This window comes from Betta splendens, chromosome 6 (assembly GCF_900634795.4).
Source record: "Betta splendens chromosome 6, fBetSpl5.4, whole genome shotgun sequence".
NCBI classification, from domain to species: domain Eukaryota; kingdom Metazoa; phylum Chordata; class Actinopteri; order Anabantiformes; family Osphronemidae; genus Betta; species Betta splendens.
Window position 1 is genome coordinate 15,182,186 of NC_040886.2, and position 27,443 is coordinate 15,209,628.

The following is a 27,443-nucleotide window of genomic DNA, read 5'->3' on the forward strand; positions in this document are numbered from 1 at the left end:
GCAGAGAAGCTCCAACAACAACTACGACCAGGCCTTCATACTGTACTTCCAATAATAATCAGTAATGTGTAACAGTAATCAGAATATAAATCACAATATGTACTTTCATTCATTTTTAAATTGTTTGCGAACTTTGTCATATTTTTATATTTACTTTTTTAAATTTAGGTCTGATTTCAGGATGTGATTTACCATAAGCAGAAGATTTCCGCCTCTTATGGCCGCAGATCCTATTTGGCGTGAAATCCTGAAACATCTGGAAAGCGTCGGGCTTCCTGTCTGTCCTCCCTCCTCCTCGTTAGGTAAATAAATAAATAAATTAAATCCAAAAGACGGATTTTATGCCTGTAAAATCACCCCGTCACCAGAGGGAATCTCAGTTCAGCGTCATCGGCTAAAGATAAAACCCAAGTCCCACCGGAAATAATTTTAAGACCTCCTCACAATTAGTGTTTCAATATCACTTCACAGCGTGTTTCACATCACCATTAACCGAAGAACACACAACAGCAATAATAATAATAATAATAATAATAATAATAATAATAATAATAATAATAATAATAATAATAATAATAATAATAATAATAATAATAATAATAATAATAATAATAATAATAATAATTTTTATATCTTATTTTGAACGCCGAGGGCGGAAGTCGTATGCTTGTACTGTCGCTGTCTTTGCACTATTGAGTCAACGTGTTGGCAACGTCGCGTTGTACTGATGCTGTGCTCGCTGTGTGAGGACTCGAGCATCTCCAGCAGCAGCAGCAGCAGCAGCAGCAGCAGCGTTCAGCATCCCAGAACCTGGACCCTCCGGAAGGAACCCGCTAACAAAGCTCGGCCCGGTGCGGTGCACGGTGCAGCGCTATGGGGGTGTCGCTGCCTCGCGCCAACAGGTCGCAGGATAATCGCCCCACTGCGCCCGTGTCACGCCGCTTAGCGTCGCCGTGGGACTGATGCGCTGAGGGGCTTCCTGTCCAGACAGTCACCTGAGACGTGGAGCAGGTGCGTTCACGACGCCGATTTAGCGCGCAGCGACGCGGGTGAGCGGCACTCGCGCCAGTTGGACCGGTTCCGATCTCGCTGGACGCACATTTGAATTGCGTAATCGGATTATTCCTTTTATCTGTCACATCCGAGATGCGCGTGGTCCATTTTGTGAAATCTGTCGCGTCGCTGCTGGTTTGTATTGATTTTGAGGATGACTTAGTGTCGGTTCTGAACAGACCAGAACCGGTTCGTCTGGTTGTCTGGGTCTGTCGATTCAGGTGGAATACACTCACCGGCCACTTTATTAGGTACACCTGCACAGTCTACTAACAGTGATGGCTTAGACCAGGTGGTTCTCATGTTTTATCACATGGACTAAAGCTTTAAGTCAAAGTCCATATGTGCATGTTGCTGCAGGCTGAGTCTCACTCCGTGGATGCCGAAGAAAAGAGAGTTTCCACCTCCCTGTGAGTGAAATGTTCTTTGCCTCCACTATGGTGGCACATCATGACGGGACAGACGCGACGCCAGTGAAACCCAACACTGTGGCTGCACGCGTCTCCGTGGCAGCTCTATTTCAGGCGCTCCAGACTCGCTCTGTGGCTTATTATGGGAAACTGTGTCACGTCAGGGAAGTTGTTTTGGGAGGTTCAGTCACGGCCCGGAGGTCCAGAGTGGACAGAGTGGGTCGCTCGGTTGAACCTCCCAAGCGAGGAGTCAACTCTCATCTCTCGCACATAATTTTCCGCCCTAATCCGACTGAAAGCAGCCCTTTTCTCCGCAGGTGCAGCATGGCCGGGCGGGGGCTCTGCAGGATGGAAATAGATGCCTGTTTTCGCTACTACTTCCAGCACCCGTGGTCCCGGCTCATCGTGGCGTACCTGGTCACCTTCTTCAACTTCCTGATCTTCGCCGAGGACCCCATTTCCCACAGTCAGACCGAGGCCCATGTGATCGTGGTGGGCAACTGCTTCTCCTTCCTCTTCAACAAGTACCCGGGCCGCGGGTGGAACGTCCTGAAAGTGCTGTGCTGGACGGCGGCCATCATCACCGGCCTGTTTGCTGGGAAGTTCCTCTTCCACCGCCGGCTCTTTGGTAAGTCATGCACGCGGCGATGCGGAGGAATGTGCAGAGTAGTGGCTCTCACACATGCTCCACTCGTGGTGTTTTTACTGTGCAGTCACGTGGAGGCACCAGAGAACCATTCGCTTTCTATAGAAAAGGACTTTGTTCATGTTTGACTGATCCTGAGTCTGCTCGCAGCCGCGTGTTCACGCTGCACGTCTCTCACGCGGACGCTTAAAAACTGGATGGGAACCAATGCAGCTGATTTGGAGATAGCACCTCATGCTGGAGCCTTATATAACAGACACTGCCTCAGCGGCATCAGGCTGATACTGTACGCACAGTGATGACTAGAACCACTCCAGACACTGTACAACCGCCATCCTGCATGTTTTCGCCGCTCCTCACTTCCTTCACCGCTCACACGTCCTCTTCCTCATCACCCACCTGCCTCCATGCGTCTCGCCCTTGCATTTTCCCGCACCGTTTCTCCCATCTCTGATAAAAGCCGTGACTCCAGTGTCATTCATTGCATTTCATTTCCTACTCACTCACTTCACAGCCCACTTAGGCCTGGAAATGACTGGCCACCCTGGCTTATCTCGCTGAGATGAACCATTAATGACTATAATTGGAGGCCACAGAGTGAGAGAGAGGAGGGAGAGCACTCTGAGCGGTCATAAATAGAAAGCCGGGATGGCACGATACAAAACTGAATCCTCAGTAAGAGGGGAAATGGCTGAGGACTGTGGTTTCGCTGTACACGATGGCGGATCTGATAAAAGCAGCTGTTTGGTCTCCATTTAGGATCTGTTCCGTTTCTCCCATTACATCAGGACTGCACTGTTGTTGCCGCGTACAAACAGCGCCTTCCCATTTTATCAATCGAGCGGCAGACGCTCCATTGGAGTCATAATAGTGAACAAAGTGCATTATGACAGGAACCTCAGCAGCGTGTTGGTCCACGCTTCCAGAGCCACAGAGGACAGACAGGATGCTCGTCGCTCTGCTGCCAGGTTCAACTGATGCTGAACAGATGGTTTGGCTCCGCGTGGCTGCTAACGCCGACGCCGGGCGCCGGATGAATGCCTCCGCGTCGGAGGACCGGTGAAACGAACGGGCGCCACCGAGGGCGAGCGCTTATGTAACCACATCCCCGGTGCTGCGGCCCAGAAGCAGGCGTGCTGTGAAAATCCACGCTGGATCTGTCACACAGGCCCACGATGCCTCGGCCGAGTCCCTGCAGATCTGGATCCTGCTGTGCGGTACACGTGGGCAGGCGGTGGGAGCGCGTCTGAGGGGGAACGCCATCCATGCAACGGTCTGAGCAGCTGAAAAAGAAGCTGCTTCCTGACGCCGCTCTGCAGCTGGATCTCTGTACTTTGCATCATTTTTAAATCCATGCTCACACAAATGTTTTCTCAAAAAGTGGAAGCATAGGTTGCTGTCGAGAGCTGACACATCGCCTGCATCATTCATCATTTATGATGACCTAGAAAGTCATTTTACAGTGAATTACACCTCCCACTCGTCCCTGTAGTGATAAATGTTTTCCTTTTGACTTTCCCCGTAATCCGGCGTACGACTGAACAGTATCGCTGTCATTTCTGTACTCAGGACATATTTAAGCAGAGTTGCAGTTCAGAGCAGACAGAGGTGCACCGTGCTGCTCTGTTTGCCCCTGTGGAATAAACTCCACATGATGAATGTCTTGTGACAGACTGTGTGATTTAAGACTACGTTAGAGGTTCGGGGAACAACCGATGCTGCAGCGTTCAGGCTGTGCACGCTTTCTAATAGAGTGACTTCTGGTCGTTCAGTGAGAGACTAGCTGTCATTATGTGTTTGGATCAAACCTTATGTCACACTGAGTGGGTGCAGCCACCTGTAGTGGAAGCCCAGCGGTAACACTGTTACCAACTGGGAATCATAAATAAAATCCCTGTTGTGATGATATGCACATGTAGAAGTAATCAGGCTTCTCCTAGAATAAAGATCAGACTCTATTAGGCTATGCTGACATGTTTGACAGTCTGACGGTGAGGCTGTCACACGAGTCAATATTTCACTAATCTCTTCCTGTGGCACGAAATAAAATATCTGAGAGCAGGTGACACTGAAAGATGCTTAAAGCTTCACTGTTTCAGTGAGAGGCCATTTTAACCGGATTAATGTGTACTTTACCTGTTAACACTGACACTTATCATCAGTCAGACTAACCTCCACAAGCAGAAGTAGTGTGTGTGTGTGTGTGTGTGTGTGTGTGTGTGTGTGTGTGTGTGTGTGTGTGTGTGTGTGTGTGTGTGTGTGTGTGTGTGTGTGTGTGTGTGTGTGTGTGTGTGTGTGTGTGTGTGTGTTTGTTTGAGGACGGGTCTACCAACGACGAGTCCTGTAATTTCCAGTCTTACCAGTCTTGATGAAGTCAAGGAGGATGTGTCAGGCTTCTAGGGAACAAACATGCAGTAAATGTACAAAAATACAACAAAATTGCTGAAGTATTTAACTTTTATAGATCTGTATTTGTCTCTATATTCTGTGCGCCACACTCAAATCCACGAACAGCAACGCGGTCCAGCTGCTCCACGCGGTGGCTCTGCCGTTCTCTGCACGGTTCTGAGCCGTGTGACGGTCCGGTCCTCGGCATCAGCGGGTCTGTACAGTGCACAGCACAGCTGCCTCCTGCTGCGGCTCGGCCCTGTTCATCTGTGAGTAATGCAGCATGGCTGTGGTGTCAGTGCAGCCTGGATTTATAGCACTTGGTTTGGGTCTGAAGATGCCGTCGCTTCATAGATAAAATGTAAACAGAACATCAAATATTTGACACTTGTCATAGTTTCGTAACAGACTTTATTAGCTGGTTACAAAATGCAACCTTGCAGCCGGTCTCTTCCTGGAGTCACCCAGCAGCCTTTTAATTCCACCGGCTGCAGTCTCCCTGTGGAGGGACCTGTGTTGCCACTTCCCACCTCTGATTTATCATCCGGACGCTTAGTTACGGAGGAGCTCAGCTCTGGGGACGCTGGCGGCTGCAGCCGCGGCCGCTGTGGCGACGCCGCAGCCCAGCGGGTGTGTGATGAATGGGGACGCCGCCGCGTTCACGCTGGCGCCGGCGCTCTGCAGCCGGTTGGTAATAGAGAAGGTTCGTTATGATCCCAAAGGGAGCAGAATTGTTGATGACAGTGGAATGAAATTAGAAAGTGGTACAGTAGAGCTCCTACAGTGCGTCTGTGGGCTGAATATGTGTGTGTTCACTCAGTGTGAGGCCAGACAGGCTTTAGTTCTTCTATTGATCATTTTTAATCACCTTTACTTTTGGACCTTTGTGTCTTCAGTGCAAACTTCTGCCTTCACTCTTTTCTCAGACTGAACTGAGACGAGGTCCTGCTCATTCAGGTAACTACCCCGACCCGCCTGCTCGCTCTGCAGCACAGCCTTCTGGACCTGTCTCTCTTTAAGGCCCGCAGCCTCCTCTGGAACTGCTCACTGGCCATGATGTACAGCACTGGGTTCAGGCAGCTGCTTACGCTGCACATCGCCTCCAGGAACTCATAGCAGGTGTACAGGACGTGGGTGTTAGAAGGTGTGATTTGGTTTCGGATCCTCATGGAAACCACAGTGACGACCATGGCGTGATAAGGCAGGAAGGACACCGCGAAGACGAGGATGGCGGCGGTGACGAGGCGCAGCGGCTTCGCCCCGGCTCGCTGGGCTCCTCCGGGCCGCGCGCCCCGCGGGAGGCGCCTCAACACGCCGGCCGCCATGGTGTAAAAGGCCAGCATGGCGCTGAAGGGCAGCAGGAACCCCACCGCGGTTCTGATAGCGGCCATCGTCCCGACGTAGAGCAACGGCCCCTGCATGTAGTGCATGCACCCGCCGGCGCTTTCCGGCCACAGTGCAGTCGCCACCGCATCAGGAACGGAGTTCACGGCGAGCGCGGCCCACGTGCCGGCGGCGCACAGCCTGGCCTTCCCCGCGTCCCACCATCGGATGGAGCTGACGGGGTGAACGGTGCCCACGAAGCGGTCGAAGCTGATCAGCGCCAGGAAGAGGATGCCGCCGTATACGTTGACGTTGAAGGACATCCTCCTGAACTGGCAGAGGATCTGCCGGTCCCGCAGGCGGGGGCTCTGGGAGGTGAAGTAGAGCGTGACGGGGAGGGTGAGGGTCCAGGCTGAGTCGCACAGCGCCAGGTTCAGCAGGAAAACGCGGCCGCCGCTGGAGCTCCTCCTGGAGCAGGCGTAGCTGAGGAGAGCGGCTGCGTTTCCCACGATGCCCACGGAGAGGGCGAGCGCGAAGAGGACCTGCAGCGCGTAGCAGTGGCACCGGCCGTCCCCCGAGCGGCTGCAGAACCCGGCTGACTGGTTCTGGAACCCGAGCAGCATGTCTGGGGTTTGAGAACAGGGAAGCGTCAGCCGCGTCGTCATTCCTGATGCAGGGACGTGCGAACGGGAGAAACACGAGCCCTGTAGTATTCCAGCATCCTCGGGAATCATTTTCATATTTAAATCTGCGCCTCAGAATTTACACTTGATCCATATCAGTGCAGAAACACACACAGATGCAAAGCAGGCGTAGAGGTCGAGGTGTGTGTTTGTTAAAATGCTTTAGTTACAGCTTGTTTTCTAGAGGGACCTTCACCGAGAGACATCTGACACAGAACGAAACCAGCAGCATTGTTTAATATTGATCGTCCTGTATTGAACATTTTAGCATTTTTCACGCCTGCCCCTAAGTCATAAATAATATGAAATAATATCTACCTCATAACTCTAATAAGTGTAATACTTCAGAGTGGAGTGTGATTTATTGGCTCCTGTCTCAGGCAGCACATTAAGCCTGACTGTGTCCCAGGGCTCCCTGTATTTACAGTAGCTGTCTCCATAGTGTGTGAGCGTCACCAGCGTGTCCAGGAAGCCGACGCTCTGCTGTCGGCTGAGAACAATAAGCCACTGTTGATCTATTGCCGCCACAGTTTCAGCTCCTGTTTGCCCTCAATCACAGATAAAACCTTCATTATGATTAAAACACCTAAGGAACATTTCAGCCTAGGTCACGTCCACCTGCCAGTAAACAATTAGGAGGCAACGGTTTATATTCTTTCCTGGAGACAGGGACGTTTAATTAAACGAGCTATATAAACAACAATACTGTATATAAAGACTTATTTAGTTTTTATTTAGATATTTTTTTAGCTTTTCCATGAGAGATTAGGTATTGAAAACCAAAAGCAACTCTGGTATCTAGCAAGTATTAATTATCATATAGGCTGGAAATCACAACAGTTGAAACAAATGTTAACTTCTATGCAAAATAATAAACCTTTGTGGTCCTGAACATTTAAAAACCACAGTAATTAGGGTTCAGATCTGCACTTACCTGCCTCAGTGTCAGAGTCATTGCTCCTGAACAGCGGTATCATGATGAATGGAGGCGATGATCACATCTCTGGTCGCCTTCACTCCTCCTCTGGCAGCTGTGAGTCAGGAGCTTCTGCTGCTTTCGTGCGTGCGTGCGTGCGTGCGTGCGTGCGTGCGTATTCAGTTTGCCTGGGAGCAGGAATTATGGAAAACAAAGTTTCTAAACCATATACATTAGTGATGCTCATACTGTCAGTCAACTACTTCTTTATGAAGTGCAATTTGTCGTCTTTGTAATATGTAATAATAATAATAATAATAAGTGCTGACTGCTCGTTGTAAGTTTATAATTTCATAGTTGCCATAAAGGAATTTGTGGAAAGATAAGCTGTGTGTCCTTAAAATCCGAATAAGAGGGACACACAGGTTTTTTTTATGTGCTGGTCATCTGCATGTTGTACGTGTTTGACCACTAGATGGAGACACAGTAACGTGCTTTATCTTCAAAGGTGCATGTAACGCCTCCCCAAATGGTGTATAATAAACAGAACGCAGAGAAAGGCTGCAGCAGATGACTGTGGCTGTTGCAAATTCATATCCAGCAGTGTAAATGCGCTGTTTTGAGTGTCTCACCTGCGTTTCAAACGTGTGCTCATTCTGGGCGAATGGGCGTGAGCGCTGTCATAAGTCTCCCTGCTCCCTCTGTGCTGTTCTGCCTTTTGCGTGCGCGTTGCTGTTGTCGTCCCCTGCTGGGCCGCGCGGCAGACGGGGCTCATGAATCACCTCTTATCGGGGTCCTCTGCTGTCGGGAGGTGCAGTGACTCAAACCGCTTGGCTGAGTGCTCCTGAATCACCCGCTAGTTAAACTCTAGGCTGAGAGGGGGGCGGCCGCGCTCGCTGGCACCGCAGGTTCACGCTGTGCACTTTACCTGTGAAGCCTGGGCTCATTGGCACCGGAGGCAATTACGTTCACCCATGCAAATCAATTCAATTATGCATCTGTGATGAGCCCTGAAATACCACAGACCAAGATGTATGGGCTGACCTCAGCGCAGGTCACCTGGCCTCAGCTTCAGACCTACAGAACGTGAGCTCCGGCTGAACATAAAGACAAGTTGCTTGCTCTCCGAATAAAATAACCAGCCTTAACTAACATTGCAGGTCTATTAATAAACGCGCGGAGCGAAGATCTTCGTCTCCACAGGAATCTCAGCTTCCACGTTTCAACGCGCCCGCCGTAAAAAAACAAAAAGTGAGGAAGCTGAGACTGAACAGCATGTAGAGCTGCTGGAGAGTAAACCAGCCAGGCTGTAATGGGAAAATAAATGGAGCATTCTGCAGTGTGTGTGTGTGTGAGTGTGTGAGTGTGTGTGAGTGCGAGCGTGCACGTGTGCGTGTGTGTGTGTGTGTGTGTGTGTGTGAGCGTGCGTGCGTGCGTGCGTGCGTGGAGCTGCAACTCAAAAGGACACTAACTCTGATCTGGAGGACAGAAAACAACAGCGTGTTCCTGGTGAGAGGCAGCTCCTGGCATCGCGTCTCAGCACAGAGCGAGCAGCCTCCAAATGTGTGTGAGGAATATGTTTAACAGCGGAACAGGATGAATCCAAGCGAAGCAACATTTCAGTCAACTGAGTGACCTTGAAGCTGCTTAAGGGCTTCACAGCTGATGATGGGATCCTGACCCGCTCTAATGTTTAAAACCAGAAGGCGAAACATTAGAACCTTCTTAAAATATAATGCATAACATAAAATGATAATAATAATAATAATAATTTATTTTTAATCAAGGTCTCAATAAAAGCTCAATAAGAACTGGGTCCAAGATGCACTGGCGCGATGCTCTACAGGTGAAACTGGGAGCCCAGGAATCCCAGCGCCAGACCCCGGCGCAGACGCGGCGCAGACGCGGCGCAGACGCGGCGCAGACGCGGCGCAGACGCGGCGCAGACGCGGCGCAGACGCAGCGCAGACGCAGCGCAGACGCAGCGCAGACGCAGCGCAGACGCAGCGCGTCCCAATCGATCTCATGCTCTGCCAGCGAGATATTTCTCCATAATTTGATTCCAGAGCAAAAAAAAAAGCCCACAGGTCACAAACATTTCAATAATGTCTTAGGAAACAAAGCAAGCTGCTCTCCACACACACTCTTCCAGGCTGCTGGGATTGATGGTGAAACAGTGACTGTTAAAATTGGCCGGGAAAAGTCAATTACTTCAGGGTTATGGAAGTGACACCTCAAAGTGGTCTTTAATCTTCATTTCATTGCCCAGAGGACAGTGGCCTGACGGAGCAGCGCCGCATTGATCGCGGCCACTCCTTCATCTACTGGTGCTCTCCACTCACGGCCTTGCTGTCCTTGCTGTGCTCCCTCTAGGTCGACACCTGCGCCTGAAAATGTTCCGCGAGGATCATGGCTCCTGGATGACCATGTTCTTCAGCACCATCCTCTTCCTCTTCATCTTCTCACACATCTACAACCTCTTTCTGCTGATGGCTGGGAGCATGCAGTAAGCCATTCAATCTCACTCGCTCGCTCGCTCTCTCTCTCTTTCTGGCTCTCTCTCTCTCTTTCTCGCGCTCTCTCTCTTCCTGCCTCATTCCTGCTTCCTATTCGTTACCGCGTGCTCGCCTTTGGCCCATGTGATTGATCTTAGTGTCTCGCGACTCAATACCGTTCTGATTAATCAGGCCGGACCTTAAACCACAGTTAGTGGAAAAGGTGGTTAATCCTGAAAGATCACCTGCAGCCCCTGTGATCCCGACTTATTTTTTGACACCTCTCTGGCAGAGACCCAGCTTTTTTTTTTTATTATTCTTGTTGATCTGCTGAGAGGCCGCTGTGCAGTGAGGCTTGACGTCACGTTGGTGACAGGAATCCGTTCGTGCTGTGGCCTCGTGTCCGTCTTGACGGGGGGAGAACATGGCCGGACACAGGTCGGTGGGAGCGGATTCACCGTTCAGTTTGTCTCGTAACGCGCCGCGTGCCAGGCGTCGATTAGGGGCCGGCTGTCAGGAAGAGCACGGGCGCCACGTTTCTATATTAGCAACGGGCATCAACTACCCGTGAGGTGCAGGCAGATGAAGGCTATTAGCTAACAGGCAAGGTGTTGTTGTTGTTGTTTCTTAATTCTGTGGCCAGAGGGGTGAGTTTGTATAATCAGCCCATCTGTCACTTCAGCGCGCGCCGACACTGGCATCCATCTTGTCCATTTTCTCCGCTTGGCCGCGGAGACGAAGGCTGGCGGGCGCGAGGAGGGGGCGTGTCCGCAGGGACCGCCGACGCCGCTCGCGCAGGAAAAGTTAGCGGCCGCATCTGTCGCGCGCGGGACTCGCCGTTCGCCGCTCGTCACGTGGGCCTTGGAATGTGGAAAGAAATGGGCGTCTTTCGTCTGTTTAGGAGTGTTTTACTGCATCTACAGGACAATAACGGCCTATTAGGCGCCGCGCCACTAAAACCCAGCCGTAAATGTTTGCTCTGGACCGGCGCGCCGTGAACATTAGCCGCTCAACGCTGCACGGCTCCCTGTACAAAGACAGATGGTGCTGTTGTAAAGCGGGTGAACCCCGGCGCTGCCAAGACACCCCCCCTCCGTCTCCCCCACCTCTCCTCCGCCGCTTGTTTGCTTTCTGCTCCAGCAGCGCGTCCGTGGAGGACCCGTGCGCTGCCAAAACCATTAGCGTTCACATCTCTGTCCGCGGCCGACGTGTAAGAGCAATGTTCACACTCTGCTAGGATGACCCTCAGAAGACGGGCCGTGGGCCGGCTAGCAGCGGGGGGGCGATGGAGGGGGGGGGGGGGGGGGGGTGGCTGGAGCGCTCCGGCTCCGATGATGCGCTGAAACTTAAGTTGTTTGATCTGTGTCCAAACCTTGTTTGCATCGCCGCGCAAAGTGAAGCCGTACTTCTCTCTATTGCCGCAGCACAAAGGAAAAGGACAATGTCCCTTTGTGGCTGCAGCTGCCGCTCTGTGGGAATAAACAGAGTTTTTTTTTTCCCCCTTTTCATTTATAGTAAAAGAACTAGATGCTGTGAGGTATTATTCCTGCCAAGGGCCTTTTTTTTAAAGGGTAGCTATTTTGGCACAGGTTCGCTGGCTTTGACATCCAGCCCTGATGGTGCACGGCAGGAGATCTTTTCTTCTTCACAGGGTGTCACACACACACACACACACACACACACACGTCTCGCACCTCGCTCCGCTCACCTGTCGTGTGCGTGCGCGCGGCGTGGGTTCCGATGAGGCAGGTTAGCGTCTGTCCCTCTGACCCCATGCTGCATGCAGCTCGTGCCCCCTCCCTCATTAATATGCTTTAATCTTCTTCGACCTTTCGCTCGGTCTTGGGTCTTGATTTAATTTAATCTAGCGATACGGCCACGAGCAAGACGGATCAACCGCGCCGCGATGGCAGTAAACAAGCTGATAAGAGATTGTATATCTTCTTGGATGGCAAGTATTTATTCTCGATTAGCTTTGTGAAATGGATTCATCAGAGCCATTATCTCACAGCTCAGATATTTCCACACTGGGTAATCTTACACATGTCTAACAGAGCATTAGCCAATATTTAAACAGCCACTTCTGGGTCAACAGCTATCAACCTGTTACCTGGCTTATGTCATTTTAGAAAAAAAAAAAGCCTGTCCATCGTGCTCCTCGGGAGCCGTAATCCACACTCATTACAAAACCGCACATCTGGGCTATTTGCATTTTAATGCAACTGTCAGATTAAGAGGGGTCTATTTGTGTGAAACCAGGCAAGTGTGACCGCCCTGGGAGTCTGACGGGCTTCGCGAACGCTCCGTCACGGCGCACAGTCCCATTCCACCATCTTACGGCGCCATTACGAGCCAAAATCAGGCCCTAATTAGATGGTGTTATTTAATTAAGACGGTCCAATGCGTGGCATACACATTAATCACAGCTAATTTGGAGGAAGGGGGTGGTAAAGTATGAGACGGAGGGAAGTTTCATGTGGGAGGACCAATCAGAAGCCGTAACGGGGCATCGGCAGTGAAGTTGAACTTCTGTTTGTCATCTACTAGAGCACTTAATGGAGATGCAGGGAAACATGGGAGGAGGGGGGGGTGCTGGTGGATATCAATGCAGGACGGGATGCATGTGGCATTTGACTGCAGAGATCCTCTCGGTGGGATTACGCCCTATGGTATAAGGGTATTTGTCTTTGTTTACCATGATCCTTTGTGCTAAATGCATGCCAGCCCCCTCGTCTGTCTGTTTGCTTGTCTGGCACTAAGCCAGGGTAATACCACGAGCAAGTGGATTTGAAAGGCTGGATAAATAGCGTGTGGTGGCATGTAGACGCCGCCTGTTGCACACAGTAGCTCAGCTGCACTGTCTGACGGTGGCGCGTATGATGTGAGCTTCACTTGGCGTAAGATCTTCAAAAAGGCGAACATGGCGGAAACACCCGCGTCTGTGTGACGGACGCAGCTGCTCAGACGCGCTCTGTACATCTGTCCAATGCTGATGCTCCCCGTGATGAGGAGGAGGAGGAGGAGGAGGGGATCTGTCTCCCCCTGAGTCCAAACCCATCCAGCGTCGCGTGTCTGTCCGTTAATGGATGAGGCCGAGCCAACGCGAAGAGCGCCCAGACGGCGAAAAGCCACCAGGGACCGTGCGAAACGAGGAACCAACGCGCTCGGATGCCGTCAGACTAGTGGAAAAGGGGCTTTTATACGTCGGGAGGAGCTCAGTCCTGTGGTGGCGATAGTGTGATGTGTCATGAACATAATCCGATCTATCACCTGTGTGTGTATGGACGAGTGAATGTGTTTGTTTTTCCAAGAGGCAACCAAATATTCCAAATATTCCCTAAACTACAACATAAACATGGGCTAAAAATAAATAAAAGATTAGTATTCAATACTTAATGTAAATTAGTTAATGTAGAAGAGCATAATTTCCCTTTGGAGAGTTAATGTGGTCAATTAATCTTTAATAAGCAGAAATCCTGTATTTTCGTTTTCCGTTCTCATGGACTGTAACGGACGCCAGTTGGAGTCAGTGGCGTTAATGTGTTCGCTGACGAGCTCATCATCCTCAGCTTCTGTCATACTGACACACACGCACCCACCGACTTCCTGCCTCACACTCCTACACACACACACACACACACACACACACACGCGCGCGCGCTGGTCAGGTTCGCGCGTCTAACAAGTGTTTGTTTCGTTTCCCTGCAAAGTCGTCCTCTCTCCGCTCTGAATGCGCCTGTGACCCGTGTGCTGATTTGCTCCCCGGCGCCGCTGTCCCGCTGCTTTCTGGGGCAGGAGGGAGGAGCGTCGGCGCCGACTGTGGCCCTCCACATACGTCACTGTCATAAAAAGAGAAGCAGCCGCGCTTGTAAACAATAAACACTGTAACCTTGACAGCGGTGTGTGTCCCAGGGGAATACACAATGTGAGCGATACCCTAGGTCCGTGTGTGTGTGTGTGTGTGTGTGTGTGTGTGTGTGTGTGTGTGTGTGTGTGTGTGTGTGTGTGTGTGTGTGTGTGTGTGTGTGTGTGTGTGTGTGTGTGTGTGTGTGTGTGTGTGTCTAATACCAACTCATTATCTCACCAAAACAATTAATATCTGTTGTGATATTTAATCTTAAATAACAGCTTGAAAGCATAACATTTGTACCTCGCCTCCCCTTGTTGCATTAATTTATTGCTGTCCTGTGGCCAGTTTTTAAATAAAAGACAAGTCTCAAAGAGTGTCCTGACATTTCTAAATACCACAGGCTCCAGAGTGCGACAACAAGCCATTAAAAAAAACAGCAGCCGCGACAACACTTCTGTCAAATGTTACTTTGCAGCAATTAATTTGCACATTTGTCGAGACGTGTTGTGATTTTCCAGTCTGCCTGATGACGCCGTCACGCGGTCGCTGCCCAGTGAGTGTCCTTTTCCAATGGGAATGCTCATCGCCTCGTTCAGTCTGTCTTGGCCTCTTCACCTCGTGGCCCCGCCTCCGTTACCGTAGCAGCTGGGGATGAAGGTGAACTCTGCCTGTTTGCTGCCTCGCTGGATTTAGCCTCTCCATCATCCGTGAAGGAAGCCGAGTGCATTGTTAGCGTTTCCACTCAAACCTATTGTTTCTTTTTGTTTTGTTTTTTCAACATGGTTGTGTTTTAAATTAAGAATCATTTGACTTTGATGTCTAACACCACAGGTATCTGAGGCGGAATGTGCTGTTTACTCGCAAAAGCAGAACCAGGTCAGATGATGTTATAGCAGAGCAACTCATTGTGCTCGGGGAGGATCTCTGGGCCTGACTTTAACACCTGCGACTCCTGGTCCACCAGATCAAAATCCCCTTGACTGTCCTCTTACGTCACGTAACAGTAATGACCCTAAACCTACGCGCGTCTGAACCTTAACTCTGCAGCCACAGAACACGAGGCTGTTGTTGTACAGTTCGTGAAGCAGTTGTGCATGTAAAGCTGCTCGTGTCGAGGGTCATGGAGGCTGTTGTGCACTAATGGAAGCCTGATGGAGGGAATAGATGGTGTGTTTCAGTGCTGTCTGGGTTCCTGCCCCGTGGTATTCACTCCCACTCCTGAGCAAGAAGAACGATCCGGACAAAGGGCTCAATCTTCCACTAGTTTAATACAATACTTGGGCTAATTCTGTGCTGAGTGATGAATTGAGATTGAGGTTTTACGCCGCCTTGGGAGATTGTGTAGTGATAGTGGCGTGTGTGTATTGACAGCTTTATGCTCCCTGGTAACTACCGCTGCTGGATGTCGTATACTGTAAATACAGCGCCAGGCACCGCGGCGCAGGAGGGGAGACAGGCAATGCATTTCAATGCGGAGCCGGCCAAGGTCGCAATTTAATGCTGTGAGGGAGTCCGGCCTTTATGGGGCACCAGAGGTCACAGCGCCACCACAGCCACTAAACTACGGAGGGTTTGACAGAGGAAGAAGTTGATTAAAAGCAGCGTGAACACACACATGTGGCGTTTGATGACTCAGCAGCGAGCTCTCAGCAGGTTGTTTTATAATCTTAATTATCTCGGATCCCATGAGCCTCGAAAATCCTTGAGTGCAGACTTTAAGGTTTAATCCCATTGTGATATTTCACGTAACCTTTCTTCAACAGTTTAGGCAAATTTTTCTTGACGTTCGTGAATCTGGTGGAGGTAAATTAAGGAAATTCTATCTAGATCAACTGTGATTGAAAATCGCAATTCTTTGTTGTAGCCATGAATCCAGAATTCCGGGGTTTCAAGTGAATTTCTAATTGACATTTTCTTCGATTTAATCATTAGTTGTGGCTCTACATTGTTGGAGCTCATTAAAACCCTCTCGCTGTAACCCAGTGCTCCAATCATTACGAATCCACCAAACGCTGACAGCTCTAAGTCTAAATCCCAGCTTAAAACAAAAAACGGGTCCGCTGATGCGTAATTATAAGAGACGACGTGGTACCGGTCCGTAGCTGGCGCGGTCCTGGAGGAAACGGTGAAACCTTGAATGCGACAGTGAAAGTTCTCTTTTCACAAGTTAATGTCAAACCCGCGACTCAATAACTCTCTGCCCTCCACAGCTCCAAATTGTAATTTCTTGCCCATGATGGAACAAGACTTTGAAAGGCACAGCAGCGCCCTTGACCGTTATGTCCGAACAAGTGTGGGGAACCTGATAACATTTCACAGAGGGTCGGAGCTGGCTGAGCCGGCCGCGCTGGCACCCGCGCGGCCACTGGGTCTGCGATTAAGCCGCGGGAGCCATTTTGGGGCTGATTATTCATGGTGCTACTGTACTGATGTTCCACTACACTGAATTCTCTCATTAGGTCATCCGGCTCTAAAGGCTATTAAATTTTCAGTCAGCATGAATAAGTCAGAGAGTTCTGCCTCTGATCATGTAGCGCGTAGAGTCCCTAAACTCATCATAGGTGCTCTGCAGGCTAAAACAGAGGAAGGCCTATTTTTCAGCGCGGGGGGAACATTTGCTCAATTAAATATGTGCGAGGAGCGAGGGAGTGTTTTTAGATTTAAAGCCTAGCGTGTGGTGCCAGACAGCATTTCCAGAAGTATTGATTAGCATTCCTCGCCGGGTAAATGACTCCCAGTGGGATCTCGCCGCTGACTTAATGCAGACGTACAGTGAACCTGCAGCGGCGCCCGCTGACGTCAGCCCCGTTCACCGCGTGACGCGCCGGCGCCTCAACCTTCGCTTCCCGTCGCCGCTCGCCGGTGTTTAGCAGATCTGAGCCGCAATGTGGGAAAGCGCGAGCAATTAGCGTTAGCGTTCATTAGAAATAAACCCTTGAAAAGCCGTGGCGGAGGTTGATGGTTTTGGCCGATCGCCCTCCGCTCATTGTCAACGCACACGGAGATCTGCGCGACAGTGACTCATTCGCGCGTTGAACATGAGGCCAAATGGAAGCCGGCTAAAGGATTACATGAAAATGAAGCCTTAAGGGGAGGCGCACATCCAGGAAATGAACTGTACACCGGCGGGGTTGTAGCCTGAGATATTCCGGGGCCTCTGAGCAATAGAAAACATTTTTATTGGTGTTTGCTGGCGGCTGCAAAATGACCAGCGAAAACAAAGACGAATGGAGCCATTGACTTCAAATACAACCCCTTGAAAGCACAGCCAGGTCCCTTTTCCATCGCCATCTATTATATTCATGAGTGTGACCTGTGCGGTGGGGGTGCGGGGTTGAGAGGAGCGTTGGGGGGGTAATGGGCGTCCACCTGCTCCACTCAGCCTCTCAGACACTGGCTGCCAGCGGATCAAACAGGCCTCTGCTCCCCTTCGCTCCGCATAGGAGGCGACTGACCCACTTTCCCTCCCTCCCTGTGCCATTACCTGCAGAAGACATTGTATTGGGTGGGTGGGTGTGCGTCTGAACAAAAGCCTCTCATCTTGGCTCGCTGCGCGGAGATCAAGGCGCGCGCGGAACGAGACAAACGTCATCCGACGCGGTCTGGCTCCCGATCGTCCCTCTGATGCCGCGTCTCGGCCCAGTCGTACGTTTCGCCTCCTTCTCTGCTGCCACTGATGTCAACTGAGCTCCCTCTGATCCAGTGCGTTAGCGGGAGGGGTCTCGCCGAGATGGCGGCCTTGATTCGAAATCAAGTAGACATGAAGCAAATTTGCCCACAAATGGATGATTTGCCAAACAGCGCGGGGCCAAATGGAAGCGGTGATACTGCATAAATTCCATCGCCCCGGTGTCAATTGTTTGCTGCCCTGGGGGCGTCGTGGAAGGTAGAGCCATCGCTCATTGTTTTCACTGAATTAGATTGATATTGATTGACTCTGACAGCTAGCATCATGACACTTAGCGGCGGTGACCACTCTGTTTGCCCCCCACACCCGCCCCCGCTCCCTTTCCTTTCTGCCTGCCTGTACTTTACTACCCTCATAACGCAGGATGCATTTTTTATGCTGTCCTCGCCCTCGTTCTGCCTCCCCTGCAGGCCTCACATGGTGACGGAGTACATGGGCATCAGGAATGAGAGTTTTATGAAGATCGCCGCAGTGGGGACGTGGATGGGCGACTTCGTCACCGCTTGGATGGTGAGGCCCGCAGGACTTTTATTGCACAATTTGAAAGTGAATCCTGGATAATTAAGATGACATTAACTAATGTTATCCATATAATAAATCCATACTTCATACACTGACAGCATTTCCAGGCCAGGTGTGTCCTTTCCACTGTTACAAGGCACACGGTTGCACGCGGATCCAGTTCTGCTTCCAAATCCTGGGAGTAACAACTGTGATCTGAGGAGGGTCAGAGGAAACAGCGGAGGGGGCTGATGGAGTATATTGAAGGAGAAACCCACCTCTGTTCATTTGTCAACATAAAGAGAGGAGGAGAGCTCCGGCGGGACGCACTGGCGGTGGTGGGAGGAGCAGGGGCTGCACACAGCTGAGACAAGTTGACAAGCTCCCTCACCGCTCACATTAGTATTCTACAGTACATCCTGCAGAGAGAGAGGGCGAGGGAGAGGGAGAGGAAGGAGGAACGGGGGAGGAGGAGGAGGAGGGGGGAGGAAGGCATGGGGTGAAGGGGAAAGAGAACCGTAGGAGTCCGGTCCGGAGAAAGTGAGGAAGCAGCGAGTGAGAAGGTGAATCTGAAAAACGGCTGATTCCACAGGTTTTTACTTGTGATTAATTCACTTCGAGACCTCTGAGTCTCCTCCACACCCCCATTTGCATTTTGTCTTCTCTCGATGAGCGGACAGGAAGCGTTTCGTGGTGTCTTCTCATTCTATTGCTGCAGCGCCAGGCGCATCTGATACGTTGTTCGGTTCGGTCCTTGTTGCAGCAGTTGCTACAGTATCTGCACTGGAGCGTTTTATTGACTCGTTGACCTTGGCTCTGCAGCAGCTACACCAAAAGAATAGTGAGATTTTTTTCATCCTCGCGCTTTATAAAACCGGGGCTTTTAGCAAAAAGGTCCACAAATGAATCTTGATAGTAAAATTGACGGCGTGGAAACACTGACCCCAACTGATGGACCGCAGCTTAAAGCTCAGCATTAATAATGAACCATCCAATATTCATTGAACAGCCATTAACGATGAATAAATAACATCTTCCGGACGTTCTGTTAAAGCCGACAGCTCTGACACTCAACGTTCTGCATTTGGTTTGTTGAATTGTGCAAATGTGTGCAGGTGACAGACATGATGCTCCAGGACCAGCACTACCCAGACTGGGGCAAAGCTGCCAGAAGGTTCTGGAAACGAGGCAACAACAGGATTGTTCTCTTCTGGTATGTTTCTCTCACACTGACATGAAACCTCTGGGTTTTTCTGCATCTCTATTCACATGCACATAACAACATTTCACAATTGTTCCCACCTGCAGATGCATTTATATATATTCCCATGAAGCCGCGCGCGTCACGCGTATGTGTTTTAAATGGTCCCACCAGCTGGTTGTAGAGTTACACGCAGTCAATAGCCATGTTAATCTTCCCTCACTCAGTGTCGGCACCTTTAATTAGAGGAACAGGCTGAAAATCGATGGACACAGCAAGGTCGCGGGGCCGAGCGTGGCCCTGCCTTTTGCTTGTCGTACCGCAAGTCGTGACCCTTAAATAAGTGCTAAACAAATGCCGCAAACCATGTCTGATAGGCCCATTACTAGAAGGCCGACCAGAACTGGTCCCTGGTCAGATGTGGAGCCCCGAGGCGGCTCAGCGCTGTCAGTCACACGTGACATGCAAATGCGAAAGGAGAATGTGGTTGGAAACAGGGCGTGTGTTCACAGGGAACCGAGTTCATGAGCGTCTCAAGCCTCAAAGACCATTCACCCACAGTTTCACATTTCCCTCCACACAATTGATTAAGCCGCCATTAGGACGGACGCGGAGGAATCGTTCTGTGACTTTTTCCTGCCTCATTCTATTGACGCTCGCCCTCTGACTTTCAATTTGTGGCGGAGAACTGAAATTCCCATCTTGCAACACGATTGATAAGTGTGCTGCTGAATCCATCTTGTCAATATAGGCTGGAAGCTCATTGCAGAATTGTTGTGCCTGGGTTTTGGGTGAAGGACCCACAGTGGAATAGCAGGAACCCTCCAAATTCATCAGCTTGCGTTATGAAATGGGATAAGAGCTGTGCGCTCTCTGCCGCGTGGCAGCACGGCGCCGTAATCACCGCGCGGCACTCGAACGTGACACGCGGCGGAGTAATAGTCGCTGTTCTCATTGTGCTTCGCTGTAGCTGAGTGAGAAATGTTTCAGCAAACCGTAAAGACGGAATTACAGAGATGTAAAGTAAACAAATAGCATGCGAGCGTCACGGCATGACGGCGGATGCAGCGCGTCTGTTCGGCAGCGGCGCCGGCGAACAGACGCACTCGTCCTCCTGGAAGCGTTCGCTGGCGCCTTTTCAACTTGTTGTTCGCTCGCTGGCAGCACCAACGCTGCTGGTACCTCATAATGTGCATCGCTCGCTCTCTGACCTCCAGTCACCTCCCCCCCACCCCCCCACCCCCTCCCCTCCCCCGCAGGACGGTGCTCATCTCTCTGACGTCGGTGGTGGTTCTGGTCATCAGCACCGACTGGATCAGCTGGGACAACCTGAACCGGGGCTTCCTGCCCAGCGATGAGGTCTCCAGGGCCTTTCTGGCCTCCTTCATCTTGGTCTTCGACCTTCTCATTGTCATGCAGGTAGGCCGCTCCCCTGTGGCCAATTAAAAAACGGGAGGAGGGGGGGGGGGTCTCCTGGCTTACTCTGCTACCCGTCCTGCCAGCTCCCCGTCCTCCCTCCTCCATCACTATTCATCAACGGCCCACTGCGGCACGACGAGGGGGGGGGGGGGGGGGGGGGGGGGGTGTTTGATCACTCTCAGTTGGCACAGACACAGATGCACAAACTGTTGTTTACGCCCTTACATGTCTGTTCATCCAGTCACTCCATCATCCCTCCATCCGCTCTGCTCTGTCCATCAGCCTTGAACTCACTCGTTCCTTCCCCTTCTCGCCCCGTGGGCCCAGTTTTTTTTTTTTTAATGATGACTCACAAGGTTGGAGTTTTTCTCACTTTCTCCATCTCCTCTTCTGCTTTTTCCCACCCTGCGTCCTCCCTCCCACAGGAGAATGTACATCAATAAAGCCTGTGTCAGTGGCTCATGAATATGCAAATGTATTTGTCTGGGAAAAACACGACTGAGAGAGGAGTAAAAATGCATTCTTCTTCTCTTTTTTTTTTTTTTTTTTTTTGCTCTGCCAGCCAGGAGCCATAACCTCAGGCCAAACATGTATGTGGTTTGACTATAAGCCTAATTCAACGTGGCTCCTCCAACTGCTTAATGAGCACATTTCACCAGGCTGCTTGGTGGGTATTAGAGGACACGCTGCAAGACTAATATTTGGTTTCCTCTAAATATACGTTTGTACTCTGTTGATTATGCTAATTACTAAGAGCATGTAACTGCATGGGAGCGCGTCCTCCATTGTTACAAATGCCCCACTCCACAGAAACCTGACAAGGACACCGTTATAATTGCTGTGTATTAGACGGACTGCGCCACTAAATGCGACTTCTAGACTTATTTATTGGAAGAATTCATTATATTACGGAAAGCTCCGAGCTGCTCTGGCCACAGTAATTACTTCCCACTGCTGCGTTTTTCCCCATTCATTTACCCAATTATTGTGATTATGCACATATAGTGTATAGAAACTGCTCAGCCTCCAGTTTGCCGGCGTTTTCTTCCACGGAGATGCTGCTGCTTTGCTGACGTTATCTATTCCACTTCGGTGACCTCATCACCTCCTGTCTCCATGTATGGTTTTGATGTGACAGGTTTGACTCCTGTATCCCATTACTTTTGCCTTTGTTTATCTTTAGCATCCCGTAGCATTCTCCAAACGGCACAAGCTGATCCACCATCCACAGCTTCCCACATCGCTCCGCTCTGACCCCGAGCACAGTTTGCCATAGTTAATCTCTCACCTCTATGAGAAGCGATGGGTGGTGTTGTTCTCAAACTAATGAATGCCCAATTAAAGCCTGTCTGGATTTGGCTCCAAGTTGGGTTTGACTTTTCTAGATAGTGGACGATTTCTGTATCTCTTGTGTGCATTGACATACAGCGTGTGGATGATGTGCGGTTCATTCTCTGAGGGAGGGGGGGGGCATGGCTTAAATACCATGACTGTTAGCACTATAGCAACAGATAGGGCAGCTATGAATGGGGAGAGGCAGATGTGGTAATTGTATGCAGCAAGATGCTCTGTGTCAATAATGGGAACAAAGAGGAAAACGGAGCTAATCTGAAATAAATGGAATTACACCGGTCCTGGTTTTTCCCCAGTAGCACAGATGACAAAAGCTAATTTGCAAGATGATTAAGTCGGCTCCGTAGGAACAAAGTAATTTGAGACGCTTTAATTGTTCTTTCTCTAGCGATCTTGTGTGTCGTTTTTTTATTCAACCTCGTCTTTGTTTACGATATTTATTTACACGTGTAACAATGTAACTAATTGCAGTTACACAGGTGTGTTGGGAGTCATTTTTAAGTTATTCAATCAGATTTAGAGCTAACGCTATGAAATATTTTCTAATTGCTGACTTATGCGTAAACTGGTCTTGAAATGTGATCTTATCTGAACTAAAACAGTTCCATCCACAAAAACACCAAACCAACAACATTCAGCTTTCACGGCTGCCTGTATCTCCCAACTTCGATGATTTATGGCTCACGCAGTGAGTCGCTGTTCTCTGCAGATGCGTGTTTTCACAGCTCACGCACGTTTTGAATCCCATTCTATGGCACCGTTTTGGCCGCGTGTCTCTTTTGTGGTGCAGTGGCCGCTGCTTTTCGCTGAAAGCCACCGCGCACAAGCGCTGGCTGTGGAAAAGCACGGCGCCGCCACGGGGCACGGCGGCTTCTGGATCGGGCGGGGGGGCCTTTTAATGCCTTTTGAAGTGTAGAAGCCCCCGTGCACTTTAGTACAGGAAGCCGCTCTGTAAACACACAGAGGGGGGGGATAAAGCAGCTGGCAGCATGTTTGACCTCCAGTCACAGCCTGAAGAGGCTCCGCCGAGGCTCCATATCAGCTAATATGAGGAAGTCGAGTGAGGCACTCAGCAGCCGGAGCGACTTGATTCATGACTGACGTTTGTCACGTTGCTGCTGTTTGCGTCTCTTCCTCCGAGGCTCCGGTGGTGCAGCAGACGACAGTGAAACTTGCTGTGTTTTGCAGGACTGGGAGTTCCCTCACTTCATGGGCGACCTGGACATGAATCTGCCGGGGATGTCGACGACGCACGTGAAGGTCAAGCTTCCTGTGTGCAAGCACATCTTTAAGGAGGAGTATCACATTCACATCACAGGTACAAGGCAGCGCGCGCTTTCTAGATATTTCTGCAGCATTTCTAGATACAAGTGTTCGTAAAGTGATTAAATAGCAGAATAACATCAGGAGTTCCAGGGGAGAGGTAACTGGCCTATTTCTCAATTGAACTGTGAATACCAAGTGGCGCTGTGTGCTCTAGTTTCCCACTTTTCTCTGTGGGGAAATGGTTTGATGGTGAAACCACAGCAGCCATTTATAATGGATGCTGAGCTGAATTGGCACACAGGTGGCTCCGCCGCTGCAACTTTTTTGTCTGGCGCTCGCTCGTCCCTCGTTTCCCTCGCGTCTCTCGCCGGCGCTCGCGCCTCCGCGTCGTGCCGCTCCCGATCAAAAGCGGGCGCGCGCGCCGTTCGCACGCACGCGGTGAGTCACGGCCGCCGAAGGGAGGCAAACGCAATGTTCCTGTGCTAAATGTTAAGCTGCTCAAGCGCTCAGTGGTTCGCGAGAGGTTGTTAACCCTAATGCATTGCATATCCATTAAGCATTATGGAAATGGCTTCCCTGTGACGTGATTGGTTTAACTAAAAGCTTATTACCGGCGCGTCTTGGGCTGAGGACGGGCGCCGCGTCGCAGACATCTGCGTGCTATCAGTCACGCGGGGGAGACGTCTGTGTCGCCGTAATGTAGTGATCTTGTTAGGAGATACTGTAGACGACGAAGCACCTGCAAATGGATCTATTTGTCTCAATGCATGAGCTATATGCAAAGACGGAGTCCTGATGAATGAGTGTGACAGGATGGTTCTGTTCGGCAGCACTGGGCTGTACATCAGTGTGTCTGTGGTAAATCATGGGTGAGTTAATTCCTTATTGTCACTGATGGAGGGCTGATGCTCTAACAGTCACGTGTCTTGTTGCAGGAAAGTGGTTCAACTACGGCATCATCTTCCTCGTGCTGATTTTGGACCTCAACATGTGGAAGAACCAGATATTCTACAAGCCCTACGAGTACGGTCAGTACGTCGGCCCCGGCGAGAAGATCTACACGGTGGAGGAGCCGGAGACGCTCAAGGACTTCAACCACAGCACGCTGACGTTCGAGTGGCGCCGGGCCAACGTCGACCCGGGCACCAACCGCAGCTACGTGGAGCGCGACATGTTCCTGCACAGCCGCTACACCGGCGCCAGCCTGGACGTCAAGTGCCTGGCCTTCGTGCCCAGCCTGGCCGCCTTCGTCCTCTTCGGCTTCTTCGTCTGGCTCTTCGGCCGCTTCCAGGACAGCGAGGCCTTCACGGAGAGCCAGGACAAGGCGTACGAGCGGATCAAGAGGAAGTCGCCGTCCGAGCACAGCAAGGAGATGGGGGCGACGCCGGAGGAGGCGCACGTGAGCATGAGCGACAGCCTGAGGCGCTCGGCCACGCCCATGCTCCTGTCGGTGGACGGGCCGCACTGTGGGGCCACGCCCTCCTCCAACTCCACCGTTTCCATGGAAACGCAGGAGTCTCATCCGAGCATAGTGATTGACAGCGCGGAGGAGGAACCGGCCGTCTCCTTTGACGTCCACAAACTCTCCCCCTGACCCGATGGACGGCGAGTGACGATATATATTTTTGTAAATGCAGTGATTCTACTAACACAATGTTTGAAATACAACACACTCTTAATCTCTTAACCGACATGGTGCTGACTTGCAGTTTTCCTCCTCGTAGACTCTGTTCTGGTTCAGAGGAGTAGTTCTACAGCTGCGATGCTGCAGTCGGGTGGATGTTCCACCGGCGTCACAGCGACAGTGCCTTGAAATCTCAGTCTATAGTACAATAGGCAACCAAATAGAAGATGTCCTGTTATGGTTTAATATAATAATAAGCTTATATGCTTTTATATGGTGGTGTAGCCTCACTCTTTTCATTTCTTCTGGTGTGATGTCTCTCTGGCTAGATTTCTAAACGTATCGTTCTTGTTGAAGTGACATGATTATGAACATCAATGTACTCTGATGACCTATTCATATCTCCTCACTTGATATTAGTTGCAGAGATAATAAATGCAATCAGCAGAGATCAAATAGCGAAGCAATAAGCCACCTAATGATTGCCGTTGTGGCTGCTGCACCTGGGCTGAATACCAACCGAGTCAGAAAGGTGGTTTTGCCCTTGGCATAAACATGCCATTGAAGTGCAGGGGAGGCTCCTGCTCCAAAGCTCAGGGCTTCTTTATGTGCAGATAAACCTTAAAGGTGTTTGAAAGCAGCTCTGCAGACATGGTACACGCATAAAAATATGCCTTTGAAACATTCTGATCTGAAAAAAAAATCCCTAATTTTAAAGGCAACTGAAACCTGCAGCATTTACCTTCACATGCACTTTGAAGGATCAATGTATGTCATTTTTATTGCTTTGCGGATTTTTGGTTATATTGTTGTTATTGTTCCAAAAAGGTGTAAGAAAATGTTATTACTAACTGTTTTATTCAATTCAATGAAACTGCAGATGCTCGCGACCAAAGACGTCAGAATATATAATATTTTAAACACACACTCCCTAATATACAGAACTAACTTGTATTTAAATTTGAATGCTACTTAACGTGTAAATATATCGTCTTTATGTCTAACATCCAGCTTTTAAATACACTTTGATTTGCTTTGAAACCTGCTTTGTTTCGTACTATCAGGAGAGACAGACTGTATGGAGGCTGGCGGCTGACACAAGTTAGTCATTCATAAAGATGTAATTATGTCTCGCTGCGTTCACATTTAGTTTTCATTTCTTGACTTCAAAGACAAGTGTTTACATTTTAGATGGACCTAAACCTGATCCGCAGCAGATTCAGTAGTCTGACTGGCCTGCTGACATAACGCAGTGTCTTTACATTCATAATGAAGATTGTTAAAGGAGGAAACACTCTGCGTTAATGTGCCTTTCAGTGTGTATTAGCCTTTTTACAGTGTGTAGATGAGTTCATTATTCATGGGTTTCATATTTTTATCAATATTTTTTTCTGTGGCATTCTCCAGACTCCATGCAGGAGTTCCCTGTAGTGTGTGCGTGTGTGTGTGTATTTTCTATGTGACGGTGCCTGTTCTGTCATTTTATTTATCCTTGTTCCTCTAATCATCCTTTCATATGTTACAGCTCCATGAAGCCAGTAGAACTTAGCATTTGACCAAAGGACAGAACCTCAGAACCAGCATGGTGCGCTGTGTTGTGTTTCATTTAAAAGTGAGGCTTCTGCTCTGTGTTGTTGTCACTGTGTCCTTCTGAAAATGCCACATTTCGCTTCCTTTCAGCGTTTGCTCAGTGTCCACTTCTTCTGTTACCAATAAACTACTGCTTTTGTTATATTTTCTATTTGGTTTGTGACTTGGTGAGATTCAGTCTTATTAGAATATGTTTGAACAGGGTTGCTGATCTCTTACATAATTCCCAGTGAGGAAAGTTCAGTGTACATTTTCCTATATGCTTGGGAAATAGTTGCCAGGCAACAGCACAGGTCAAGCTTCTTGCAGATGCTGACCCAATTAATATGGGCGATGCGAGAAATAATGATACCATCTTCACAAGGACACTCGAAAATGTAGCCTGCATACACATGACAACCATTGGAGATTAGGCCGAGTGCTCAGGCACCTGTCCCCGGTTCGATATTCGCCGGTGGGAAAACAATGAGTTTCAGCTTTGTTTTCCAGCAGAATATGCCTGCAGGACTTCTGTATATGTAAATAGGTTAAAGATTGGATAAAAAATATGCGAGGAAGAAAATTTACTGTGGTTTACAATCTGCGACTGGGATCACTCCAACGGGTCACTTGATAATTCTCCATCATCAGTATCTCACTGTCAACGAAATGATCACTGTAAGAGGATCAAAGTCAATGCTTTTAATTGTAAATAGTGTAAGAACAGCTGTATGAACACCTGGCGAACTGTTGCTCGTTGTTCGTCTGGGAGAATAAATCTCATTGCCGGTGTGTATTGCTTGTTTGACTGGGGCCTCCTTCGGTCTGCCATTGGGCTGAGAAATGAGATATTGATTTTCGGAGGACCATGCAGTAATTGAGAGAACACATCAAAACCGGGGTTTTAAAAATATTTGTGGAGTCTGGAGCCTTGATGCCAACGCTGTACTGACTTCTCTCCTGCTTTCTGCTTTTAGTTTTAAATTTAAAAGGGATTTTAATTGTTTTAGGTTTTTTAAGGTTTCTGGGATCATTTTCTAAACAATGAATGTGGTTTA

At 49.7% G+C, this 27,443-nt stretch overlaps 2 protein-coding genes across 3 annotated transcripts; one reads left to right on the forward strand and one right to left on the reverse strand.

Moving 5' to 3' along the window:
- The first annotated feature begins 675 nt into the window (after positions 1-675).
- tmem117 (transmembrane protein 117) lies at positions 676-26,550 on the forward strand. Of its 2 annotated transcripts, none has more exons than XM_055509558.1 (8): positions 676-1,011; positions 1,781-2,091; positions 9,793-9,925; positions 17,863-17,962; positions 19,069-19,166; positions 20,372-20,573; positions 23,115-23,244; positions 24,128-26,550. In XM_055509558.1, exons 2-8 carry the CDS (start codon positions 1,788-1,790, stop codon positions 24,784-24,786), a joined length of 1,626 nt encoding a protein of 541 aa, XP_055365533.1. In that variant the 5' UTR covers positions 676-1,011; positions 1,781-1,787; the 3' UTR covers positions 24,787-26,550. The 2 variants fall into 2 exon arrangements, with proteins under 2 accessions (XP_055365533.1, XP_029009815.1); XM_029153982.3 differs by having other exon boundaries at positions 677-1,011; positions 20,414-20,573.
- Positions 5,267-7,021, reverse strand: LOC129604214 (P2Y purinoceptor 6-like). Its single transcript, XM_055509559.1, has one exon. It carries the CDS (start codon positions 6,558-6,560, stop codon positions 5,451-5,453), a length of 1,110 nt encoding a protein of 369 aa, XP_055365534.1. The 5' UTR covers positions 6,561-7,021; the 3' UTR covers positions 5,267-5,450.
- Positions 26,551-27,443: the final 893 nt, after the last annotated feature.

Bases quoted from the DNA above. Each gene is read 5' to 3' on its own strand.
- tmem117 (XM_055509558.1), top strand. From the start codon at position 1,788: ATGGCCGGGCGGGGGCTCTGCAGGATGGAAATAGATGCCTGTTTTCGC. The intron at 9,926-17,862 runs GTAAGCCATTCA...CCTCCCCTGCAG, and splicing joins CTGATGGCTGGGAGCATGCA to GCCTCACATGGTGACGGAGT. The intron at 20,574-23,114 runs GTAGGCCGCTCC...TGTGTTTTGCAG, and splicing joins ACCTTCTCATTGTCATGCAG to GACTGGGAGTTCCCTCACTT.
- LOC129604214 (XM_055509559.1), bottom strand. From the start codon at position 6,560: ATGAAAATGATTCCCGAGGATGCTGGAATACTACAGGGCTCGTGTTTC.